General features: G+C 38.7%; 1 protein-coding gene across 15 annotated transcripts in view; it reads left to right on the forward strand.

Moving 5' to 3' along the window:
* Positions 1–18144, forward strand: part of nav2a (neuron navigator 2a) — a 299433-nt gene that overhangs the window by 267027 nt on the left and 14262 nt on the right. For 9 of the 15 annotated variants that reach the window (XM_055004563.1, XM_035946341.2, XM_035946342.2 and 6 more), the window contains 9 exons: positions 2252–2317; positions 3022–3066; positions 3566–3726; positions 4445–4627; positions 9540–9592; positions 13321–13344; positions 13713–13787; positions 17727–17810; positions 17896–18019. In XM_055004563.1, the coding sequence (XP_054860538.1) occupies positions 2252–2317; positions 3022–3066; positions 3566–3726; positions 4445–4627; positions 9540–9592; positions 13321–13344; positions 13713–13787; positions 17727–17810; positions 17896–18019 (815 nt within the window). The remainder of the gene's footprint in view (positions 1–2251; positions 2318–3021; positions 3067–3565; positions 3727–4444; positions 4628–9539; positions 9593–13320; positions 13345–13712; positions 13788–17726; positions 17811–17895; positions 18020–18144) is intronic. The other 6 variants (XM_055004401.1, XM_055004662.1, XM_035946355.2 and 3 more) reach the window with 3 other exon arrangements.

An 18144-nucleotide genomic window follows, 5' to 3' on the forward strand; every position in this document is an offset into this window, starting at 1 on the left:
AATAACTGTATGAAAGGATGTGAAATTTAAATTACAGTCTAGTGGTCATCTTCATGTCACTGTTAGGATATGGTCATGGTCTGGTTTATTACAACTTGGGTTTAGTTTTTGCAGGTTTGTACTATCTGTATTGATAAAAAGAAAAATAACTGAATTACTACTTAACAACCTTTGCGCCCACAAGTGGCATTTGCAGAGTAATGAAAGATCATATCACCTTAGCAAAAACATTTAGATTAGCAGAACCAAAGAGCATGTTGAACCAAGCAATGGTGCCTTTTTTTGCTTAAAAGTTCATTTTTTTCACATATAAAAGACTGAATACTGTTATTTTTTTTACAGAAGTAACACAGTATTCCTTTAATACTTAATAATTCATTGCGTTGCAGAGGTAGATGTTGTAAGGTGTAATATACCAAACATTCAGTTTATGAAATGTAATTCCTCGCTATAAATTAACATGTTTATAATAGTTCAGATCAATTTTATCTCAGCCAACTGGAACATTAACCCTCTGAACCCCAAAGCCAGCCGGCAAGTTTGAAAAGCACATTTTCTTTAAAAAAAATGCCATAATTTCACAATCATCAGCGACAGAAACTGTAAAAACACAAAGAATTGTCATGATCTGTGAACTACTTTTCTTTGACGTGCTGCTCCATCAAAAATCTTGACTAAATTTTAGCTTAACATCATGATATTTCTTGAAAATCTCTTTATTCTACGTATCCTTTGGAGAAAAAGTCAAAAATAAACTATTTGCTTGAACAGTTTTAGTTTTAGTACTCCATTTTGCCAATATTTAAGTGGTCCCACTTTGATAAAGGTACAGTTGATGGGAAACAAGAAAAACATGTCTTATCAATCTACACACCTATCAGTAAAGATTCAAAACTAACACCTTTCCTTTCACAGTAGAATTGAATAGTATTTAACCTAATTCAATTTTAAAAACTAAAAAATTCTACCACTACTAGTGACTCAGCTGCGAACAACAGCCTCATGACAAAACATCACTTTTCAGCTTAACTGGGATGAACTGCAGGCTGTGTTTCCACAGAGCAGACGGGAAACCAAAATGGAAACCAATTCAAAATGTAACTAGTAAATTATTTGTTGCACACAGAGTCACCCTTTTTTTTTATATTGGTAGCACATGTGGGCACTTGTTGATTCCTAGTTTTTCCAGCTCATTTTTTGTAAAATGAGAAATCAAAGTAATTTAACTCGGGGTGCCCGTATAGCTCAACGCGTTGAGCGGGTGACCCATGTACAGGGGCTGGTCCCCAACGCAGCGGCCCGGGTTCGATTCCCGCTCGCGGCCCTTTGCTGCATGTCTTCCCCCGACTCTTCTCCCCTGTTTCCTTTCTCTCTCTCTCACTGCGCCTATCTAATAAAGCCCACAAAAAGGCCAAAAAAATAACTTTAAAAAAAAAAAAAACAAAACGTAATTTAACTCTCTTTTTCTTCTTTATTTTTTTTTTAAAGTGCCTTCTTTTTAGTCATAGTTGTTCTGTTTCCATAGAGGTGCAGGACTTTATATTATATAAACATTGAGAAAAATATGTGAAAGGAGCCAATAGCTGGTTGGAGTTCAGAGGGAACAAATGTTGCTTACATGTTAATGCATCAGGAATAATCAATCAGTCAATCAACTTTATTATTTGTCCCTTGAAGGGTAAATATCGCAATATATTGCAACTCTTAGATATATGTATATTATATATATATATATATATATATATATATATATATATATATTTTTTTTTTTTTTTTTTTTTTTTTTTTTTTTTGTTAATGCTTAAACGGGTTTTAATGAGCACTTTAAGTTTTCAAATGTTTGTACTTTGCAGGACTTTTTCTTCTGATGGAGTTTATTTACTGTTAGATTCACTGATGTCCTGCCCAGTCCCGACTCAGAGTCCAGATGATGCACAAAGCATCTGTGGTGACGAGGTGTCGCTTCTTGTTTGCCGTCCTGTCGGCACCCGAGCAGGGAAACAAAATCCCAGCGCAGCAATTGCGGTCATCGTAGCAGATTCCACCCTGACAGGTTGACTGTGTAATGTGACAGGAATGTCCCAGAGGAAACTCAATAGCATCTGGAGGCGAAGCTTTGAGTCTGACATCACCTCTCTCGTTAGCTTCACTGCTGGAGAATCTTGCAGTTGACTCCTTTGTCCGCTTTATTCTCTAAAAACTCTCTTTCTTTGTCTGTTGTGCGTTTTTTTTCCTTCCTGTCCTCCATCAGTCCCCTCTCCTCCCCATCTGCTAGCCCTATATTCAGCCGAAACACACTGCCTCGGAAGCAGGACAGGTAAATGTACCTGTGTGCGGTGTTAGGCTTCTGGTGGAGCAGCTGTGGAGGTTCCTGCTAAACCACCACCTGCTGCCACACAGAGAACCGCAGAGAACCTCGCTGTGGTAGTTTGGTTGTACTTTGTGGGTTTTTGTTTGAGGTGTGCTGCTCTGTGTGGTAGTTTGTGGTTATTTTTAGGACCTCCAGCTCCTGTATGAATGGAAATCTGTCAGTGTGTGTGTGTGTGTGTGTGTTTGTGTTGGCAGCTTCAGTGTTTGTTTAGTGGTCTGTTATTATTGTTCACATACTGCCACCTTCTGGTTGAAAGCAGAATTACTAGCATGAGGATGTTCATAATTGATTTCACACTGCAAAAATGTCAATCTTCAGGATGTTTTTTACTGTTTCTCGACCTTTAATATCTATAATTTTGTCAAATAAATGTCATTTTCTTTTATTGTAGTGCAGGAATATGTTTTATACGGTCCAGAAGAGATACTTAAAACAGGCTGAGATCTGTTTTAAGACCTTCTAGGACTCAGTAAAAGACATAAAATGACCTGCAAAGATGGATGTTTTTTGCAGTATTGAAGTAGCATTGATATTAAAAGCATCTCTGCAGCTAAAGATATTATTAGGCAGTTCTTTAGAGATGCATCCACATGTTTCCTTGCCTCCCACCTTCCTTTGTTTTGCTCTTCTGAAGTGTTTCTCTCCCACAGCGGGCCACATTGTGGTAGAAACACTCTGCCTAAGAAGGGACTCAGGTACTGCATTCACTCCCCCGCTGGACACGTTGCGCTTTCGCTCATTGGTTCACCAAATTGTCTTGTGTCTTTCTTTTGTCTCTGCGTTCATATTCACTCTCTGAGGCTTGTGCTCACACTTTTTAAAAGTGCTTTCAAGTTTGGTTTGTTTTTGTTCGGCACTTTGGCACATGTGTTGTTGTGTTGTGCTCCTGTGAAGAGGCTGTCACTGCTGCTGCAGGCTTGACGTGGTGGTCAGATTTTCTTTGGCTTCTTTTCTGCTTTGTTTCCTCCTCAGTTTCTGTTGAAAATCAGTCTGTGTTCACACTTTTATGTTGTATCTGATTCATCTGGTGTTAGATTCTGGCTATTAATCAGCTGCTTAAAGGGGAAAACAAAAATCCATCTCAGTGATTGTGAAAAAATCCAGATCAACTTTTTCCTGTAAAAGCACAGATTCCATGTTGCTTCTGTTTTGTGTCCTCGTTTCGACTTTAACCTTCTCTCTGACTTCCTGCAGGTACGGACCGTCGCCACAGCTGCGAGGCCACGAGGAGGCCCGTGATTGGCTGCGCTCCCACTCCACCAGCGGGCTGCAGGACTCGGCCAGCAACTCCCCGTTCTCCCCCGGATCCAGCCTCACCTCCCCGTCCGGCACTCGCTTCAACTTTGGACAGCTCGGTAAGCCACATACACACAACCGAAGCCCAGAAGTACAGGGTAATTTAGCTGGGAAAACATCAAATTTAGGAGACAGTGTCTGAATTCATTGCATCAGCTTCGTTGTCATCAAGCTAAACCCAAGGCTGTAGCTCTCAAGAGTTGACAGAAGAAAGGATGACACCTTACCGGTGTTTACATCCTTCACTAATCCTCTAGATATATCATTATATACAGTCAGTACATGGGCAGAAAATACATCAAAAATAATATTAGTTTTTTATCCTGCAAAAAAAAGCAACATATTCTGTTATTTTAGCCTCTCAGAAGTGAGCAGCTGCTACCTTTTTCTCTTTTTATATTATTGTAATATTAATATCTATTTTTTTTACCTCAGTATAATTGCCAGAAAGACTTTTTACTGTTCTATTCTAGACTTATTTTAGCTTATTTATTTTATTGTAGTAATTTCAGTCATGGATCATACTTATATCTTATTTCTTTTTATTTTTTAGTCACTGTATTTCTTTTTTTTTCTGAGCAGTATCTAGCACAAGATTAATAAAGTTAAATATCATCATGTTTGCATGATGATTTCTTATGTTGTTATTTTATCTTCGACTCTGACAAATTTTCATGGTCTTTTTTACACTGTCTGTTATTTTAGACCAAACAATAAATCCAAAAATGTATATTATCGTTTTTAAATAGCCTGACATGACTCATATCATTCTCACAGCGTCCAGCCCGACCTCAGCGGCTCAGATCAACCTGGCCGGCATGCGCACCAACAGCTTGACCAATCAGGACGTTCCTTTTGACCCGTGCAGCGACAACCGACTGAGAAACTCCTGCATGTCGCTGGACGAGAAGACTCGCACCATGAGCCGGTCGGGATCCTTCAGAGACGGATTTGAAGAAGGTAAGAGGAGAAAAAAATGTCGAACTGCGATTTTTCTGACAGATATTACACTTTAATTGTTGCACAAAGAACGACGGCAAGAATTAGTAAAACCATTAACACTACAGTTGAAACCCTGGTTCAGACATGCTGCTTGACATATTGCATCATTTTAACCATTTTGATTCAAAATCGATTCATATGGAGACAGAAGAAGGATGAATGAATATTCAGTCGCTCTGTGTGAGTCCCAGCCATGTTTTCTTCAGACTTTTGGTGAAACCTGCCATTAGATTTAATCCATTTCAATACGCCCCTCCATGACTCCAACACCTCCCCTTCCTTATTTCACTTCCTCCTGCCAAAAGAATTATTATTCCATTTGTTTAGAGAACATTATGGCGGATTACGAGCGCTCCTCTAAGAAAAAGCGCTTTATCCCTTCAGAAATCCCTAATCAGCTTTGGTTCGGCTTTGTTTTTTTCGTAAGCTTGTTTATTGGGAACAGAACCCAGCAGTGCTTTTCCCACCGGCTCAGGAGAGGTTTGGAGTCTCCTCAGTCCTCAGAGCCTCAGAAACACTTGATTTAGAGGAAGTCGGGAAGGAGCGGGTGGGAAATTATTGCGTTGAAATTGGTTTTCTTCATGGAAAAAATTCTGCCTTCAGATTTTAAAAACAGCTTGCAGCAAATCTCAGTAAACCGCAGTGTAAAGCAGCCACAGGACATGTTTGCAAGTAAGGCACACAACTTTCTTTGTATTTGCACAAACTGTTTTTGTCTCTAATTATCTGTGTGATCAGCTGGTGAATCCAAAAGGCATTCTGGGAAATGCAGAGAGAATAACTGTTGAAATAAAACCACAGATGAACATGTCAGAGAGACAGATGTTTTTCCTGTACAGTGAACAAGAGATTGAATGGGCAACTTGAGAGGTGGACAAAGAGTTGGGTATCAAACCCAGTGACACCGACACCTGGGGGGAATCAGCTGTGTTCTGTAGGAAACCTGGTAAATTCAGACTTGAAAGCTTTTTTTTTTTTGTAACACGTCTGACCAGATGTTAACACGATTATACACCTATTCACCTTTTTGGCACGTCTTCAGATGCACTTGAGCACCTGTTTTTATCTGAGTATACAGTGTACAGGACAGGTGTTTTAAATTACAGATTTAACAGGTCAATCAGCACCGGCATTCAGAGTCCATGAAGACGCCGTTCATCACTAAGAAAACTTTTAACAAGCAGTTTCTCTGCGCTTTCTGCTCCTGTGACATTTTTTTTTCTCACTGTCAGCTCATTTTTTACTGCAAGATAAAGTCCTGCACCTCTATGGAAATGGCACAATCATGACTGCAAGGAGAAAGAACGCAGGAATGTCTTCTGTGCACTGTGACACCATTATATAACAGTTATAAAACACAGAATATCAAGAGTTGAGTTTCTTTAATTCTGTATTTTACAAAAATATATATATTTTTAGTCTTCTATGTGCACAAATTCAGTCAGAAAGTCCCTGAATTTTTGTCCTGTAACTGCTGTTTACAGCTGAGACTCTAATAGCATCATTGGTTACACCACAGCACAACAGATTTTGTGTTTTTTACAGAATGAGATTATGGATAATGGCTTATTTTTTGCTTTTTTTGAAAAATACATTTTTGAAAAAATTTGGATTTTGTTAAAAAAAATGTAACTTAGATTTAGTTTATTCTTCCAATGGAACTGCATGTCACACATGATTAGTTAAAGTGCTGTCAGAAAGCTTAAAAATCCCAATTTTTCCTGTTTTACAGTTTGTGACTATTACTAGTTGTGTGATTTTGGCATTTTTTTAAAAAGATAATTTGCTTTTCAAGCCCAGGTTTTGGCATTTAAGGTGTTAAACATCAGTATGCACAGTTTATCAACTAGCAAATACAAAGTACAGAAATACAGAATAATATCAAAAACTAAAAATGCATCTAGATGTTTACCTTTAAATTAAATAAGGAGTGGTTTGGGTGCCCAGATAGCTCAGCTGGCTGGGTGGGAGACCCATGAACAGGGGATATAGTCCCTGAGGCAGCGGTCGGTTCGAATCCAGCTCATGGCAATTTACTGCATGTCATTCCGCCACTCTTCTATCCATGTTTCCTGTCTCTCTCTCACTGTCCTATCTAATAAAGGCAAAAAATAATATTAAAAAAAAAAAAAATTAGGACTGTTTACATGAGTATATGTTGCCCCATCTTATTTAAATCTTGAACCACTTCAGTAGCTAAGATGTATGATCAAATTAGGCTTTAAAAGTTGAATTTATGAAAAAATGCAACTCTAAATTTATCTGGAAGCTGATCTAAGTTTGATATTCTGGGGGAGATTAGTTGATGTTGCACAGCTGCCCTGTTTTTTCTATTGTTAAATTTTAATCCAAACATCAATGACAGTCACAGTGTGTGTTTATGTAATTAAGTGTATGAAATTTCATTTTAAATGAACAAGACCACAGTCCTCTATTGTACAGACCACTTTAAAAGATGTACTTCTCAGCTAAATGCCTGTTGAGCTTTGCCTGGTATTGTGAAGCTTTTATCCACATTTTTCCAGCAGCAGCCACATAATGTGCACATGTACAATAACACAGGTGCAAACTTATTATTACTGCACCCCCCACCACCCCCAGTAGCACATGTGAGTGGCTTTTTCCCAGCTCCGCGAGTCTGTCTTCCCTTTCAGAGGAGGGGATAATTACAGGGATCACAGTGAGAGGTGTGAGAGATACGTGGTGACATTCAACACAACTTTCCCCGACTCTCCTGCTCCCTCTTTGTGTGTCCCTGTGTTAGATTCCAGACATGCAGTTTGTGTGTTCATGTGCATGTTACCGAAGTGTAGAGTTACCAGGGCCGTTGTTTGACTGACGGCACAAAAGTCACATCATCCGCCCAACACTTTGTCGGACCTGTCCTTATTGAGAGCAACACCACTATATGCTGTCACCTCATCCCCTTCGCCCCAAACCCTCCCGTTCTACCTTTATTTACCCTCCTCATGTCTGAACATATTAGCTAAAAGATACTTAGTGGGAATTCATACTCCTAAAATGTAAAGGCACATGAAAGAGTTTAACCCTCTGAGTCCCAAAGACCACCTGCAGATTTGAAAAGCATGTTATCTGTAATAAATGACCAAAATAACATCATTTATCAGAGTCAGAAACTGGAAAAACAGTAGGAACAAGAAAAGCACTCAGAGAGCACAGTACTCTGCCAAAGCTGCTCAGTCGTTGTATCATTTCCGATGGATGAAATCTTGAAAAAAAGTCGTGGCAGAAATCACGGCACCATTTAATATAGATGTACCCACAAACAAAAAGACTTTGCGCTGAGCACAGGCGTGTGTTATGCATGTGTACATTATGTACAGATACCATATTCAACCAAATCCGTTATCTTGTTGTTGAGTAATGTTGCTAACTGACAAACAAACAGACAAACCGACATGGATCATCACATAACTCCACCACATTCCTTGGTGAAGTAATTATTGGATTTTCAACTGACAGCCATGAAGTCATTTGGTGCTATTATGTCAGAAAACTTAACCAAATCATATCTTATGTCATATTATTATTTTGCTGTAACTGCTATATTGGCAATTTCCTTGAATTAATCCTATATTACATGCAGTTCTATTGAAAAACGTAACTAAATCTAAGCTTAAAATCATTCTATTTTCTCAAAATCACTTTTTTTACATGTCTCGTTTAAAAATGTAATAAGAAATAAACCGCATACATGAACCACTTTTTTTTAAGAACAAAAAAAACTGCATTATTTAGTGCAACAAATAAAGCCACGAGAGACTCTGCCACAACCAGCAGTCAAAAATTCGAGGACTTTTTACCTGAAGTGGGTTGAACTGCAGACAGTGCTTACACAGAACAAATAGGAGAAAAGGATGGAAATAAATGCTAAATAAAAATATAAATAGAATAGCATCTATAGTATGTAGTGTCAACATTTTTCCCCAGTATTGGAAACATCTGGGGGGAAAATGTTGCACATGTTGATTTAAAGTTTTTTTTTTTTAGCTTTTCTAAAACAAATAATCAAAGAAATTCAACTTTATTTTTTATATGTTTTCTGGCATTACAGTTATGTAATACTACACAGAAGACATGTTTGTGTTGTCTCTCCTTCTAGCCATGGTTGTTCTGTTTCCATAGAGGTGCAGGACTTTGTATTGCAGTGAAAAATGAGCCCACAGGGAGTAAAAACGTGACAGGAGCACAAAACGAGAGTTAATTGATTATCATAATAGTTGCAAGATGTCGTCACTGGAACCATGTTCAAAGATCTTGTCACATATTCATTGATCTAAACCAGTCAGCAGTGAATCTATTTGCTCTCCTTTTCATGTGGTTGCCTGCACACCTTTCTGTCTAGACCGAGTGCAGAGAAAAGTGTGAGTCCTGTGCAAACTGACGTCTGCTCCTTCTGAAAGGAATAAATGAACAAATGAATGTGCCAGGATCAGGCCGACCCCTCGCTGTGGTCGATGACATCACGCTGCTGATCCTTCCTGATCTGCTCCCAGCCAGGAAACAGTGCCAGCGTTGTTTCGCTGCCTCTGATGTGTGATTAGAAGCTGAGTCATTAGCAGAGCGACTCTTAAGGCTGTCATTAGTTGCACCACAGTTCGACTGTAATGCGCTGGAGTTTTTATCTTTACGACCGCAGAGCCGTTCGAGAGGAGGTGGGCAGTCGAGTCTGGGCAGGCTGAGGGGGAACTGGGGGGACTGGGAGGAACTGAGCTGGGTGGGCAGGGTTGGAAGTGAGTGGGTGGTTTATGTAGAGGAGACCGTGGGAGGTCTGCTGATAATCAGGTTAATGTGTGTACAGATGTACTTTCTAATCCCCCACTTTTACTTGTGGTTTTTGTCTCCTCAGTTCACGGATCGTCTCTGTCTCTGGTCTCCAGCACTTCTTCCATCTACTCCACGGTGAGTTCAACAACCTTTACTGTACGAGAACATTCGGTTATCGTTACATAGTTTTATCCACTACACTCGCAGCCATAGGAACCAGAAATCTGCTTCCAAGCATTGCACTGAACATAGAAAGGTCTTCATTTTATTGTGCTAAGTGCTATGAGATAACATACGTTATGAATTAGTGCTATTTGAATGAAGTTGAAATTAAATTGTGCACTGTAAAACATCATTAAGGAATACACACTACCAGTCAAAAGTTTGGACACCCTTCCTTCAGTGGTTTTTATTTAATTATTTTTGGCATTGTAGATTAATACTAAAGACATCAGAACTATTAAAGACTATATATGGAATTATGTTGTAAACAAAAAAAGTGTTCATTTTCAGTATTAATCTACAGTGTAGAAAATAATACAAAGAAATAAAAAGCATTGAATGAGAAGCGAACTTTTGACTGGTAGTGTAGTCAAATCAACCCAAGTTTTTTAGGTTACTGATATTCCCACGTTTATAATTAATTGAAGTGATTAATTTTAATTTTCAGAGCTTAAAAACACGAGTTCTTATAACTTTAGATATTTGATTTGAATGAATAAACACCTGAGAGTTCACTCAACTCATTAAATTAAGTTTATAATACGCAAATTAGCAGACTTCCCAGGATGCATTGTTTGATAGTTAAAACTCCACTGAAAGTCGTGTTTTTTGTACTTTCAGAAAACAGACATGATAGAAACTTGTGTATTTTTGGTAAATTAAGTTCTGGTTGATTCTTTCAAAACAATTCTAACCATGATTAAAGGTTAGTACTGCATCGTTGTTTTGACTGCGGGGAGAAATGGCTTCAACAGTTGAGACTATAAGTTCTCGTTGCAAAATAAACAAGAAAATCTTTCAAAGGAAAACAAGTTTGTCAATCTATGTGACTAGTTGATGCAACTTAATATCTTGAGTTTATTGAGCTTGTTTTCTCAAATGCAGTTAATTTACATCAGCTAGTTTTCCACTTTAACAACACATGAGGTCACTTTTAACTAATTAATCAGCTGGAGTGCAGTTAAATCTCACTTTAAAGGCAGCAGAGGAACTTAGATTTGTAAGCCAAATGAACTTAAAAGGACCTGCTCTGTCGAAACTAAGTTTATTTTTCATCTTGTGCTTGAATATTCAAGTTTCAGTCAGGGATGTGATGCTTAGACAGCCTCGAAATTACAGATATGTGTAGGTCTGACTCTACTGTTTCATCTGCATTCATTTTACACATTTCTTATGGCCTCATCTCATTATAAGTACTGCTGAGAGAACAATATTATAAATGTAACGTGTAATGAACAGCCTCTTCTCTTCTGTCATCCAAACTGTAACACCTCATTCCTGTGAATCTATGCAAAATGTTTTTCAGCTGAAGTAGCTGCACTTTTCATATTGAAACAAGAGAAACCAGCTTCTGCTTTTGCAATAATTAAATATTGAGTATTCAACATGGCAAATACACTGTTGCACATTTTCCCTCTATTCCATCTAGATATCTGACTCAAACATTATATAAGAAAAAGGTTTAGTTGTAGTTGGACAGCCCAGATGTGTCCTCGGTAGCCAATCAGATCTCACAGTGCTTCACGGTGTAGCTCCGCCCCCCTGTGGGCTGGTTCGCTCACCTGTGCAGGTGTAGCAGAGAAACTCTCAGACGCTGGCTGGTCCTTCGAGCTGCAGAGTCACAGGTTTGAAATCAGAGAGGGAAGAGAGTGGAGACAAAATGATGGCGACTTTATCCCTGACGGGCACCATCACTTCCTGGCAGCAGACGGTAGGACTGTAGGAGTGGAGGAGTTTATTCTTCTCATTGTTGGAGTTAATATAGGAGAATATGTTGTCGGTTACTTTTTCAGACTGTCTGTAAATTAGGAATTAAAGGCAACATGTCTGATTAATTCTAAAGTCTCCTCACATGTGGATTTACGTGGCTTCAGGTGCTGAAAAATTTTACATCAATAGAACTAAAACAAGTGTAGGTGGAGTCAATACACCTTTTCTTTTCCAAGAATCTTATTCATTGCTTGTCTTTTTCCAACAAAATTGGCTTTGCTAATCTTTATAGTTTATTTGTGAAGTGATGGTTCAGGAGTTTACATCAGTGAGACCTCAGTGTTATGTTTCCAATATAGACTGCTGTGTTTGTGTGTCTAGGATCAGCTGGCCGTGTGTGTGTGTGTGTGTGTGTGTGTGTGTGTGTGTGTGTGTGTGTGTGTGTGTGTGTGTGTGTGTGTGTGTGTGTGTGTGTGTGTGTGTGTGTGTGTGTGTGTGTGTGTGTGTGTGTGTGTGTGTGTGTGTGTGTGTGTGTGTGTGTGTGTGTGTGAGACTGACATCTCTGTCTGGGTGTGTAGACCATGTGTGGACAGATGCCACTTTGTAAACAGATGTGTTCACACTCTGCTACACACTAAGCTGTTGAAACCTGCCTCGGTGATGAAATGTGGAACTGCAAGAAAAATCATTAATTATCTGCTGTTCTGCTCCGTTGTTTATGTCATAACCTGATGCATTGAAATATTGTGGATCAAATTTAAAAAGCACGAACACCCAGAGTGAGTATGTTTCCTCCAAAGCTTCACAGTTCTCCAAAGTATTTTAATATTTGCAAATTTTATGGAAAACTAAGGCCGTTATTGTGTTGTTTTTGATGCTGTTGTGAGCAAGAAATTTTAAAATCCTGCATATTGAAGTCTTTAAGCTGATTTTAATATGATTGTTAGACCACAACTGACTCATTATTAAATCATATATGTGCTGTAATCACATCTAAGCTTAAAATTGGTTTATTGAATTAAATAACCTTATTCTACATATCTTGTTTTAAATAATAAAAATAGAAAGTGTACACTAAGTAAAACATTTTTTTAAAAATTAAAAATCTGCTTTATTTAGTGCAGTCATCATTGACTCAATATTAAATATTAATATAATATCACAGTTGACTCATTTGAGCCAGAAACTGTAAAAATAGAGAGAATTTTATGGATTTTTGTATATATTTTAATGTTGGCAACGGTCCTTGAACTAATCATGTATGTCCTGTAGTGACATCTAAGCCAAAAATTGCGATAATTAATTCAGTCATCTTATTCTACATGTCTCCTTTAAAAAAAAAATAGACAGTGTACACCAAGTTAAATTTGAAAAAAATCAAAAAATCCACTTTATTTAGTGCAACCTTGCAGCCATCGAGTCGATATTAAATTATTATTCTAGTATCACAGCTGACTGGTCACTTCACTAAAAACAAACTGTAAAAATCATTTCCCAGATGCATTTCAGTGCCTGTTTGCAGCCTGTTTACATGTAAATGTTGGTGTTTGAGTGTTTTGGAGAGCAGCAGCAGCAGCAGCAGCAGCAGGGCGTGTTGCGTTCGTGCAAGCGTTTGTTTTTCATGCCCTCAGCCGCTGCGTATTTGCCGACCTGCCTTTCCTGACTATTGTTCTGTGTGCAGCCGACGAGGACAATGAGATTCACACACAGGCATCTGAGTGAAAATGCCTTCAGGAGGACATCTCTGCTTTCCAGACATATTACACCAGACAATATCCTGCACTGTTTATAAAGCGCATCTCCATGGAGCTAATAATTCAAACAGCCTGACCTCCGGCAGAATGAGCTGCCCTTCTTTTTTATTTGGGAATTCCGTTCAACACGCCCTATAATGACTTTCTCTTCTTCTTCTTCTGCTGTTTGTTTTACAGAATGAGGAGAAGTCCCAGTCGGAGGTGAGCATCAACCCGCCCACAGCACTTCCATCCTCTTTAATTTGTCTACATGCAGCCATATCTGGACTTGTTGGAACATGGGGGGCGTTTTTTCACGGCCGTATCTGGTTTCATGTTGTAGCTGTATTGTGACTGTAACAGGCTCTTGTTCCTCTCTGAACATCTGTATTTGCCCCTTTATGTATTCACCGTGTTCCGTGTCTCAGCCATCAGAGCTCCCATCTTGGATCCTCCCTCATTAGTTGCGACAGTGTTCCCTCCGTTGCGTGTCTGGATGCGCGTGTGTGCGTTTGGCGTCGCGTGCTTTTGTGGTGCAGGTATGCGTGCCTTTGTCTTGTTTTTGATGTGGAGTTTCTTTACATCCTCAGATCCGCAAGCTGCGCCGAGAGCTGGATGCCTCCCAGGAAAAAGTTTCCGCCCTCACGACACAGCTGAGCGCCAATGTAAGTGAACGAGCACAACACAAACACACACAATAATGGAAACACTTAGTGGAACACGTCTACCCTCTTCTTACAGTATTTATCGTGCCAAATATCTCGGATCCATTCTTGTCAAGGTATTATAGAGGAACATATTACATTTAAAATAAACTAAAGGTGTAACATGGTTGCAAAATCCTATTGGATGCTGTTTTTTTCCTGTCACATTTTCACTCACTGTGAGCTCATTTTTCTCTGCAACATAAAGTCCTGATTCTCTGTGGAAAAGTAGAGAAAAATCTAAAATGTCTTCTGTGCAGTATGACATAGTTAGAATGTCATAAACCATTAAAAAGCTACAAGAATATTGGACAATTTTGATTATTTATTTTACAAAATTTGAAAAAAAAACTTGGAATTACCCAGTACCAAACTTTACAACTGTCTAAAGGTGTTACTAATACTGGAAAGATGGTGACTCTACATGCAATAGATATTTTTTACTGTTTTTATATTTCAAATTTGTGTCCGTACTTGTCTCCAATCTGCTACACAGCCCGCAGTTCAGCCCAGTTCATCCAAAAAAATCCCAGAATTTTTGTCACGTGACTGTTGGTTGCAGCTGAGTCACTAATATCTTTGTTGTTGTGCCAAGGAGTAAAAAATTTTAGTGTTTTACAGAATCTGCTTAATGCTAATTGTTTCTTTTTGGCAATTTCTTTAAATGACACATGTAGAATAAAGTGTTTTCAATAAACTGTTTCCCATCAGAACAGTGCATCATACATGATTAGTTATCTGATGAAGCTTTCTGTGTTTACAGTTTCTGGTTCTGAAAATGGTCTAGTTTTCCTAAAAATAAATGCTTGTAAACCTGCCGGAGGGTTTCGGGGTGCAGAGGATTAAGAACTGCCAAACTGAAAGGGAGAAAGAAATCAGATGTGCACTTTCCAATTATAATATAATTATTTAGCTGCTGGAAACTGAAAAGTGTAATTACCTTAATAGCTGCAAATAACTATAAAAATTGTGTGTAATCAATATGACATGACCTGAAGCAGGCTTTGACAAAAGACAGACTCAATTTTAAATATTCAAGGAAATTGGCACTGTCTCTCCTAGACATTTCCATCACACAATCAAGAACATGTACTAATAGTGAGCATACACTTTCCACGGTGCACTTTGCTCCCAGAAGGTGTAATTTCACCACCTTCAGAACCGTCTGAAGATCTCTTTAAGCATTTCTAGACACGATCCTTTCTGCCACCCTTCCCTCTGCGTTGCACAAGTCTCGCCACGCTCCGCTTGTAATCTGCAGCCTGAGTCAGTGCGCGGCGGCGGTTCAGCTGTGGATCAGAGATATGGAAGGAAGACCGAGGTGTTGGATTACAGCGGGGAGTCAAGTCTCGGCACACTGCTGAGGGAACCGTCCCAGATGTGGACCAAAGATTTACAGCTAATGACGCCTGGATACAGCGAGGCGTGGTGCAAGTGTTGAAAGAAGGACATGGAGAGAAAACGCAGAAGTCGGTGGTTGGAGGGGGGATTCTGTTCAAATATTTGATTACACGCCACTGAAAAATGATGAATTATCAGAACACACCTTGAAGCCCCCGAGGCCGAGAACTTAAGAACATCTTCTGCTGCAAAAAGTCCAGACTTGAATCGGCGTCAGTCAACACCTTCCTCAAATCTCACACAGATCATTGATATTGAAAGCTTTACTACAATACAGTGATGGATGACCACGTCTCCTCCTGTTTAACTGGCGAGTTTAAAACAACAGTCTCAGAAGTCTCCAGATCTTTTGTTGCGTATGTATTGATGTTCAGTTTTAATCCCACATTTCACATTATTTTCAGTTTTGACGTGAGATTCTTATCTTCTTTGTCGTCATGTTCCTTTGAAATCTGCTTGTTTTGTTTCCACCCGGTCTCATGTTGTTATCACTCTGTCAGAAGGTCATACTGATTAATTCTTACAGTATTAGTCCAGAATTAGAGCTGGGAATCTGCCAGATCAAGTTGAAATATAAAAATCATGTAAACTAATTAACCCTCTGAATCCAAAAACCCTCCAGCGAGCTTGAAAGGTGTATTATCTTTTTTAAAAAATCACCAAAATGAGCATTTATCTAAGCCAGAAACTGTAAAAACAGAAAAGATTTTTAGCTTTCCAATGACCCTTGAACTACTCTGTCATCAGTTCCATGAGAAAATGTTAAAAAAAGAGAAAAAATCGTGTCACTCATGATTTTTTTCTGTTATATTTTAGAGTTTTTTTTTTTTTTTACCTTCTTTCACTGTATTTTATTTTTTTATATTATTGTATTTTACTTTCACTTTATATCCTAATATTCTGTGTTGTCTTGTTGTTTATGCCTTTATTGAATCTCCGTGCTACTGTAGCAACTTAATTTCCTTATGGGGATTAATAAAGTCATCTAAGTCTAAGTTGAACCAAATGTATGCTTAAAAATGTGATATTTCATTGAAATCACTTTGTTTGACATGTCTCGTTTTAAAACTTTGCTGAAAACAAATGGTTTGTGTGAACCACATTCTATAAAAAACAAAAAATTCTGCACTCCTTATCTCAACTGAGAAGCCATTGTTTAGTCAGCTGCGACCAACAGTCATATGACAAAAATTCAGGGAGTTTTTGACTGAACTGCAGGCTGTGTTTACACAGATCAGACAAATACAGAAGCAAAAATTAAAATAGTAAACTCTAGTATGTAGAGTTACCTTTTTCAGTATTGGTAGCACCTGTATGCACTTGGAAAAAAGGTTTAGCACAATTAATAAGAGGAGTAAAAAAAAAATAAGAGATTCAACTTTATTTTTTTGCTTTTATGATTTTTGCCATTAAACCTCTATAGCTACAATGTATTACATTGTCTCATACAATAAGCAATTTGGAGTCCTCTCTGCTTCTAGCCATGGTTGTGCTGTTTCCATAGAGATACAGGACTTTATAGTGCAGCAAAAATGACCCCACAGAAAGTAAAATTGTGACAAAAAACACAGAGAGACAGCTTGTGGTTCAGAGAGTTAGATGAGGTTTAAACCAAACAGGGAATGTGATTCACTCCAAGGACTGTTTTTGGTAAAACTGATGTAACACTTTGGCTTCTGGTTGTGTTTGTAATGTGTCCAACTGGGGATAACCGTTTTTCACAGGCCCTTATTATTTTGTACGATTATTTGGGTTTGGTTGTGTTTTCATTTGGGTTCCAAAGATGGCTGATGTCATGTTTGGGTTTTGGCCTCAAGGCTGAAGCAGTTGTGTCAACAGCTCCCATGTTTTCTCATGACATCCACTTCTTTGAATGGAGAAGGTGGTTCATTAGCTCAAGGCCTCTGCTGCTTCAGTTTTTATTCCCTGTAACAGACTGTATCCAACTCTAATTGTTCATTAGCAGGCCTGTTAGCATCCGGTACTGTTATTTTTCTATAGCATCCAGTAGCCCTCAACCTGCAGTAAGCCACACAACGACCTTTAACTGCTCTACAAACAGCAGCCACTTGGGGAAACTGCTAAGACGCAGGTTTAGTTCCTCTAAGCTTCCAACAGGTTTATGAGAAAACCTTTCCTCGTTGCAGAATGAGGCTAATATAGTAACTTGGGTTTTTGTTGTCGAGGTTTTGGCTTCACTTGCGTTAGCGTAACAAATCTGAAAAATTTACAGGTGAACTTTTGTTGAAGTCTGGCGATTAATTATTCCTTAAACGGTCGATTCGAGCCTAGGACTAGAAAATGTGTGTTTGTTTATATTTATCTCACCGTGTTTGTGTACAAGTTAGAAATTGTGGCTTATGGAACTTATTGAGGCTGAGATTTTGTTAGTTGTTGGTTTAGAGATTACATTGCATGCATCTAAATACAGTATTTTGTGCTGTAGTTGTTGCTTTATTGCAAAATTACACACTTTTAACATGAGTGTTTGTCCTGCAGGCTCATCTGGTGGCAGCGTTTGAACAGAGTCTGGGTAACATGACCATCAGACTGAAGAGTCTCACCCTGACAGCAGAGCAAAAGGTAAAAGCAGGCTGTGCAGTGCTCTACGTTAACTAAAGCGCACATGATTTGTGGGTTTGATCGATGTGTCATTTCATCTGTGCAGGACTCGGAGCTGAATGAGCTGAGGAAAACCATCGAGCTGCTGAAGAAGCAGAACGCCGTCGCTCAGGCTGCCATCAATGGAGTCATCAACACACCTGAACTGGCACCTAAAGGGGAGCGGACAGGTGCAGACTAACAATACCAACACTACATGAAGTACAGCAGTTTGAAGGCCAAAGCTCAGATTTTAAAGCAAAATTTGTTCCAATATTTTAGCGGTTGACTAAAAGTGTTTCACCACAAAATACCA

This window comes from Amphiprion ocellaris, chromosome 1, assembly GCF_022539595.1.
Source record: "Amphiprion ocellaris isolate individual 3 ecotype Okinawa chromosome 1, ASM2253959v1, whole genome shotgun sequence".
Classification (NCBI taxonomy): Eukaryota; Metazoa; Chordata; class Actinopteri; family Pomacentridae; genus Amphiprion; species Amphiprion ocellaris.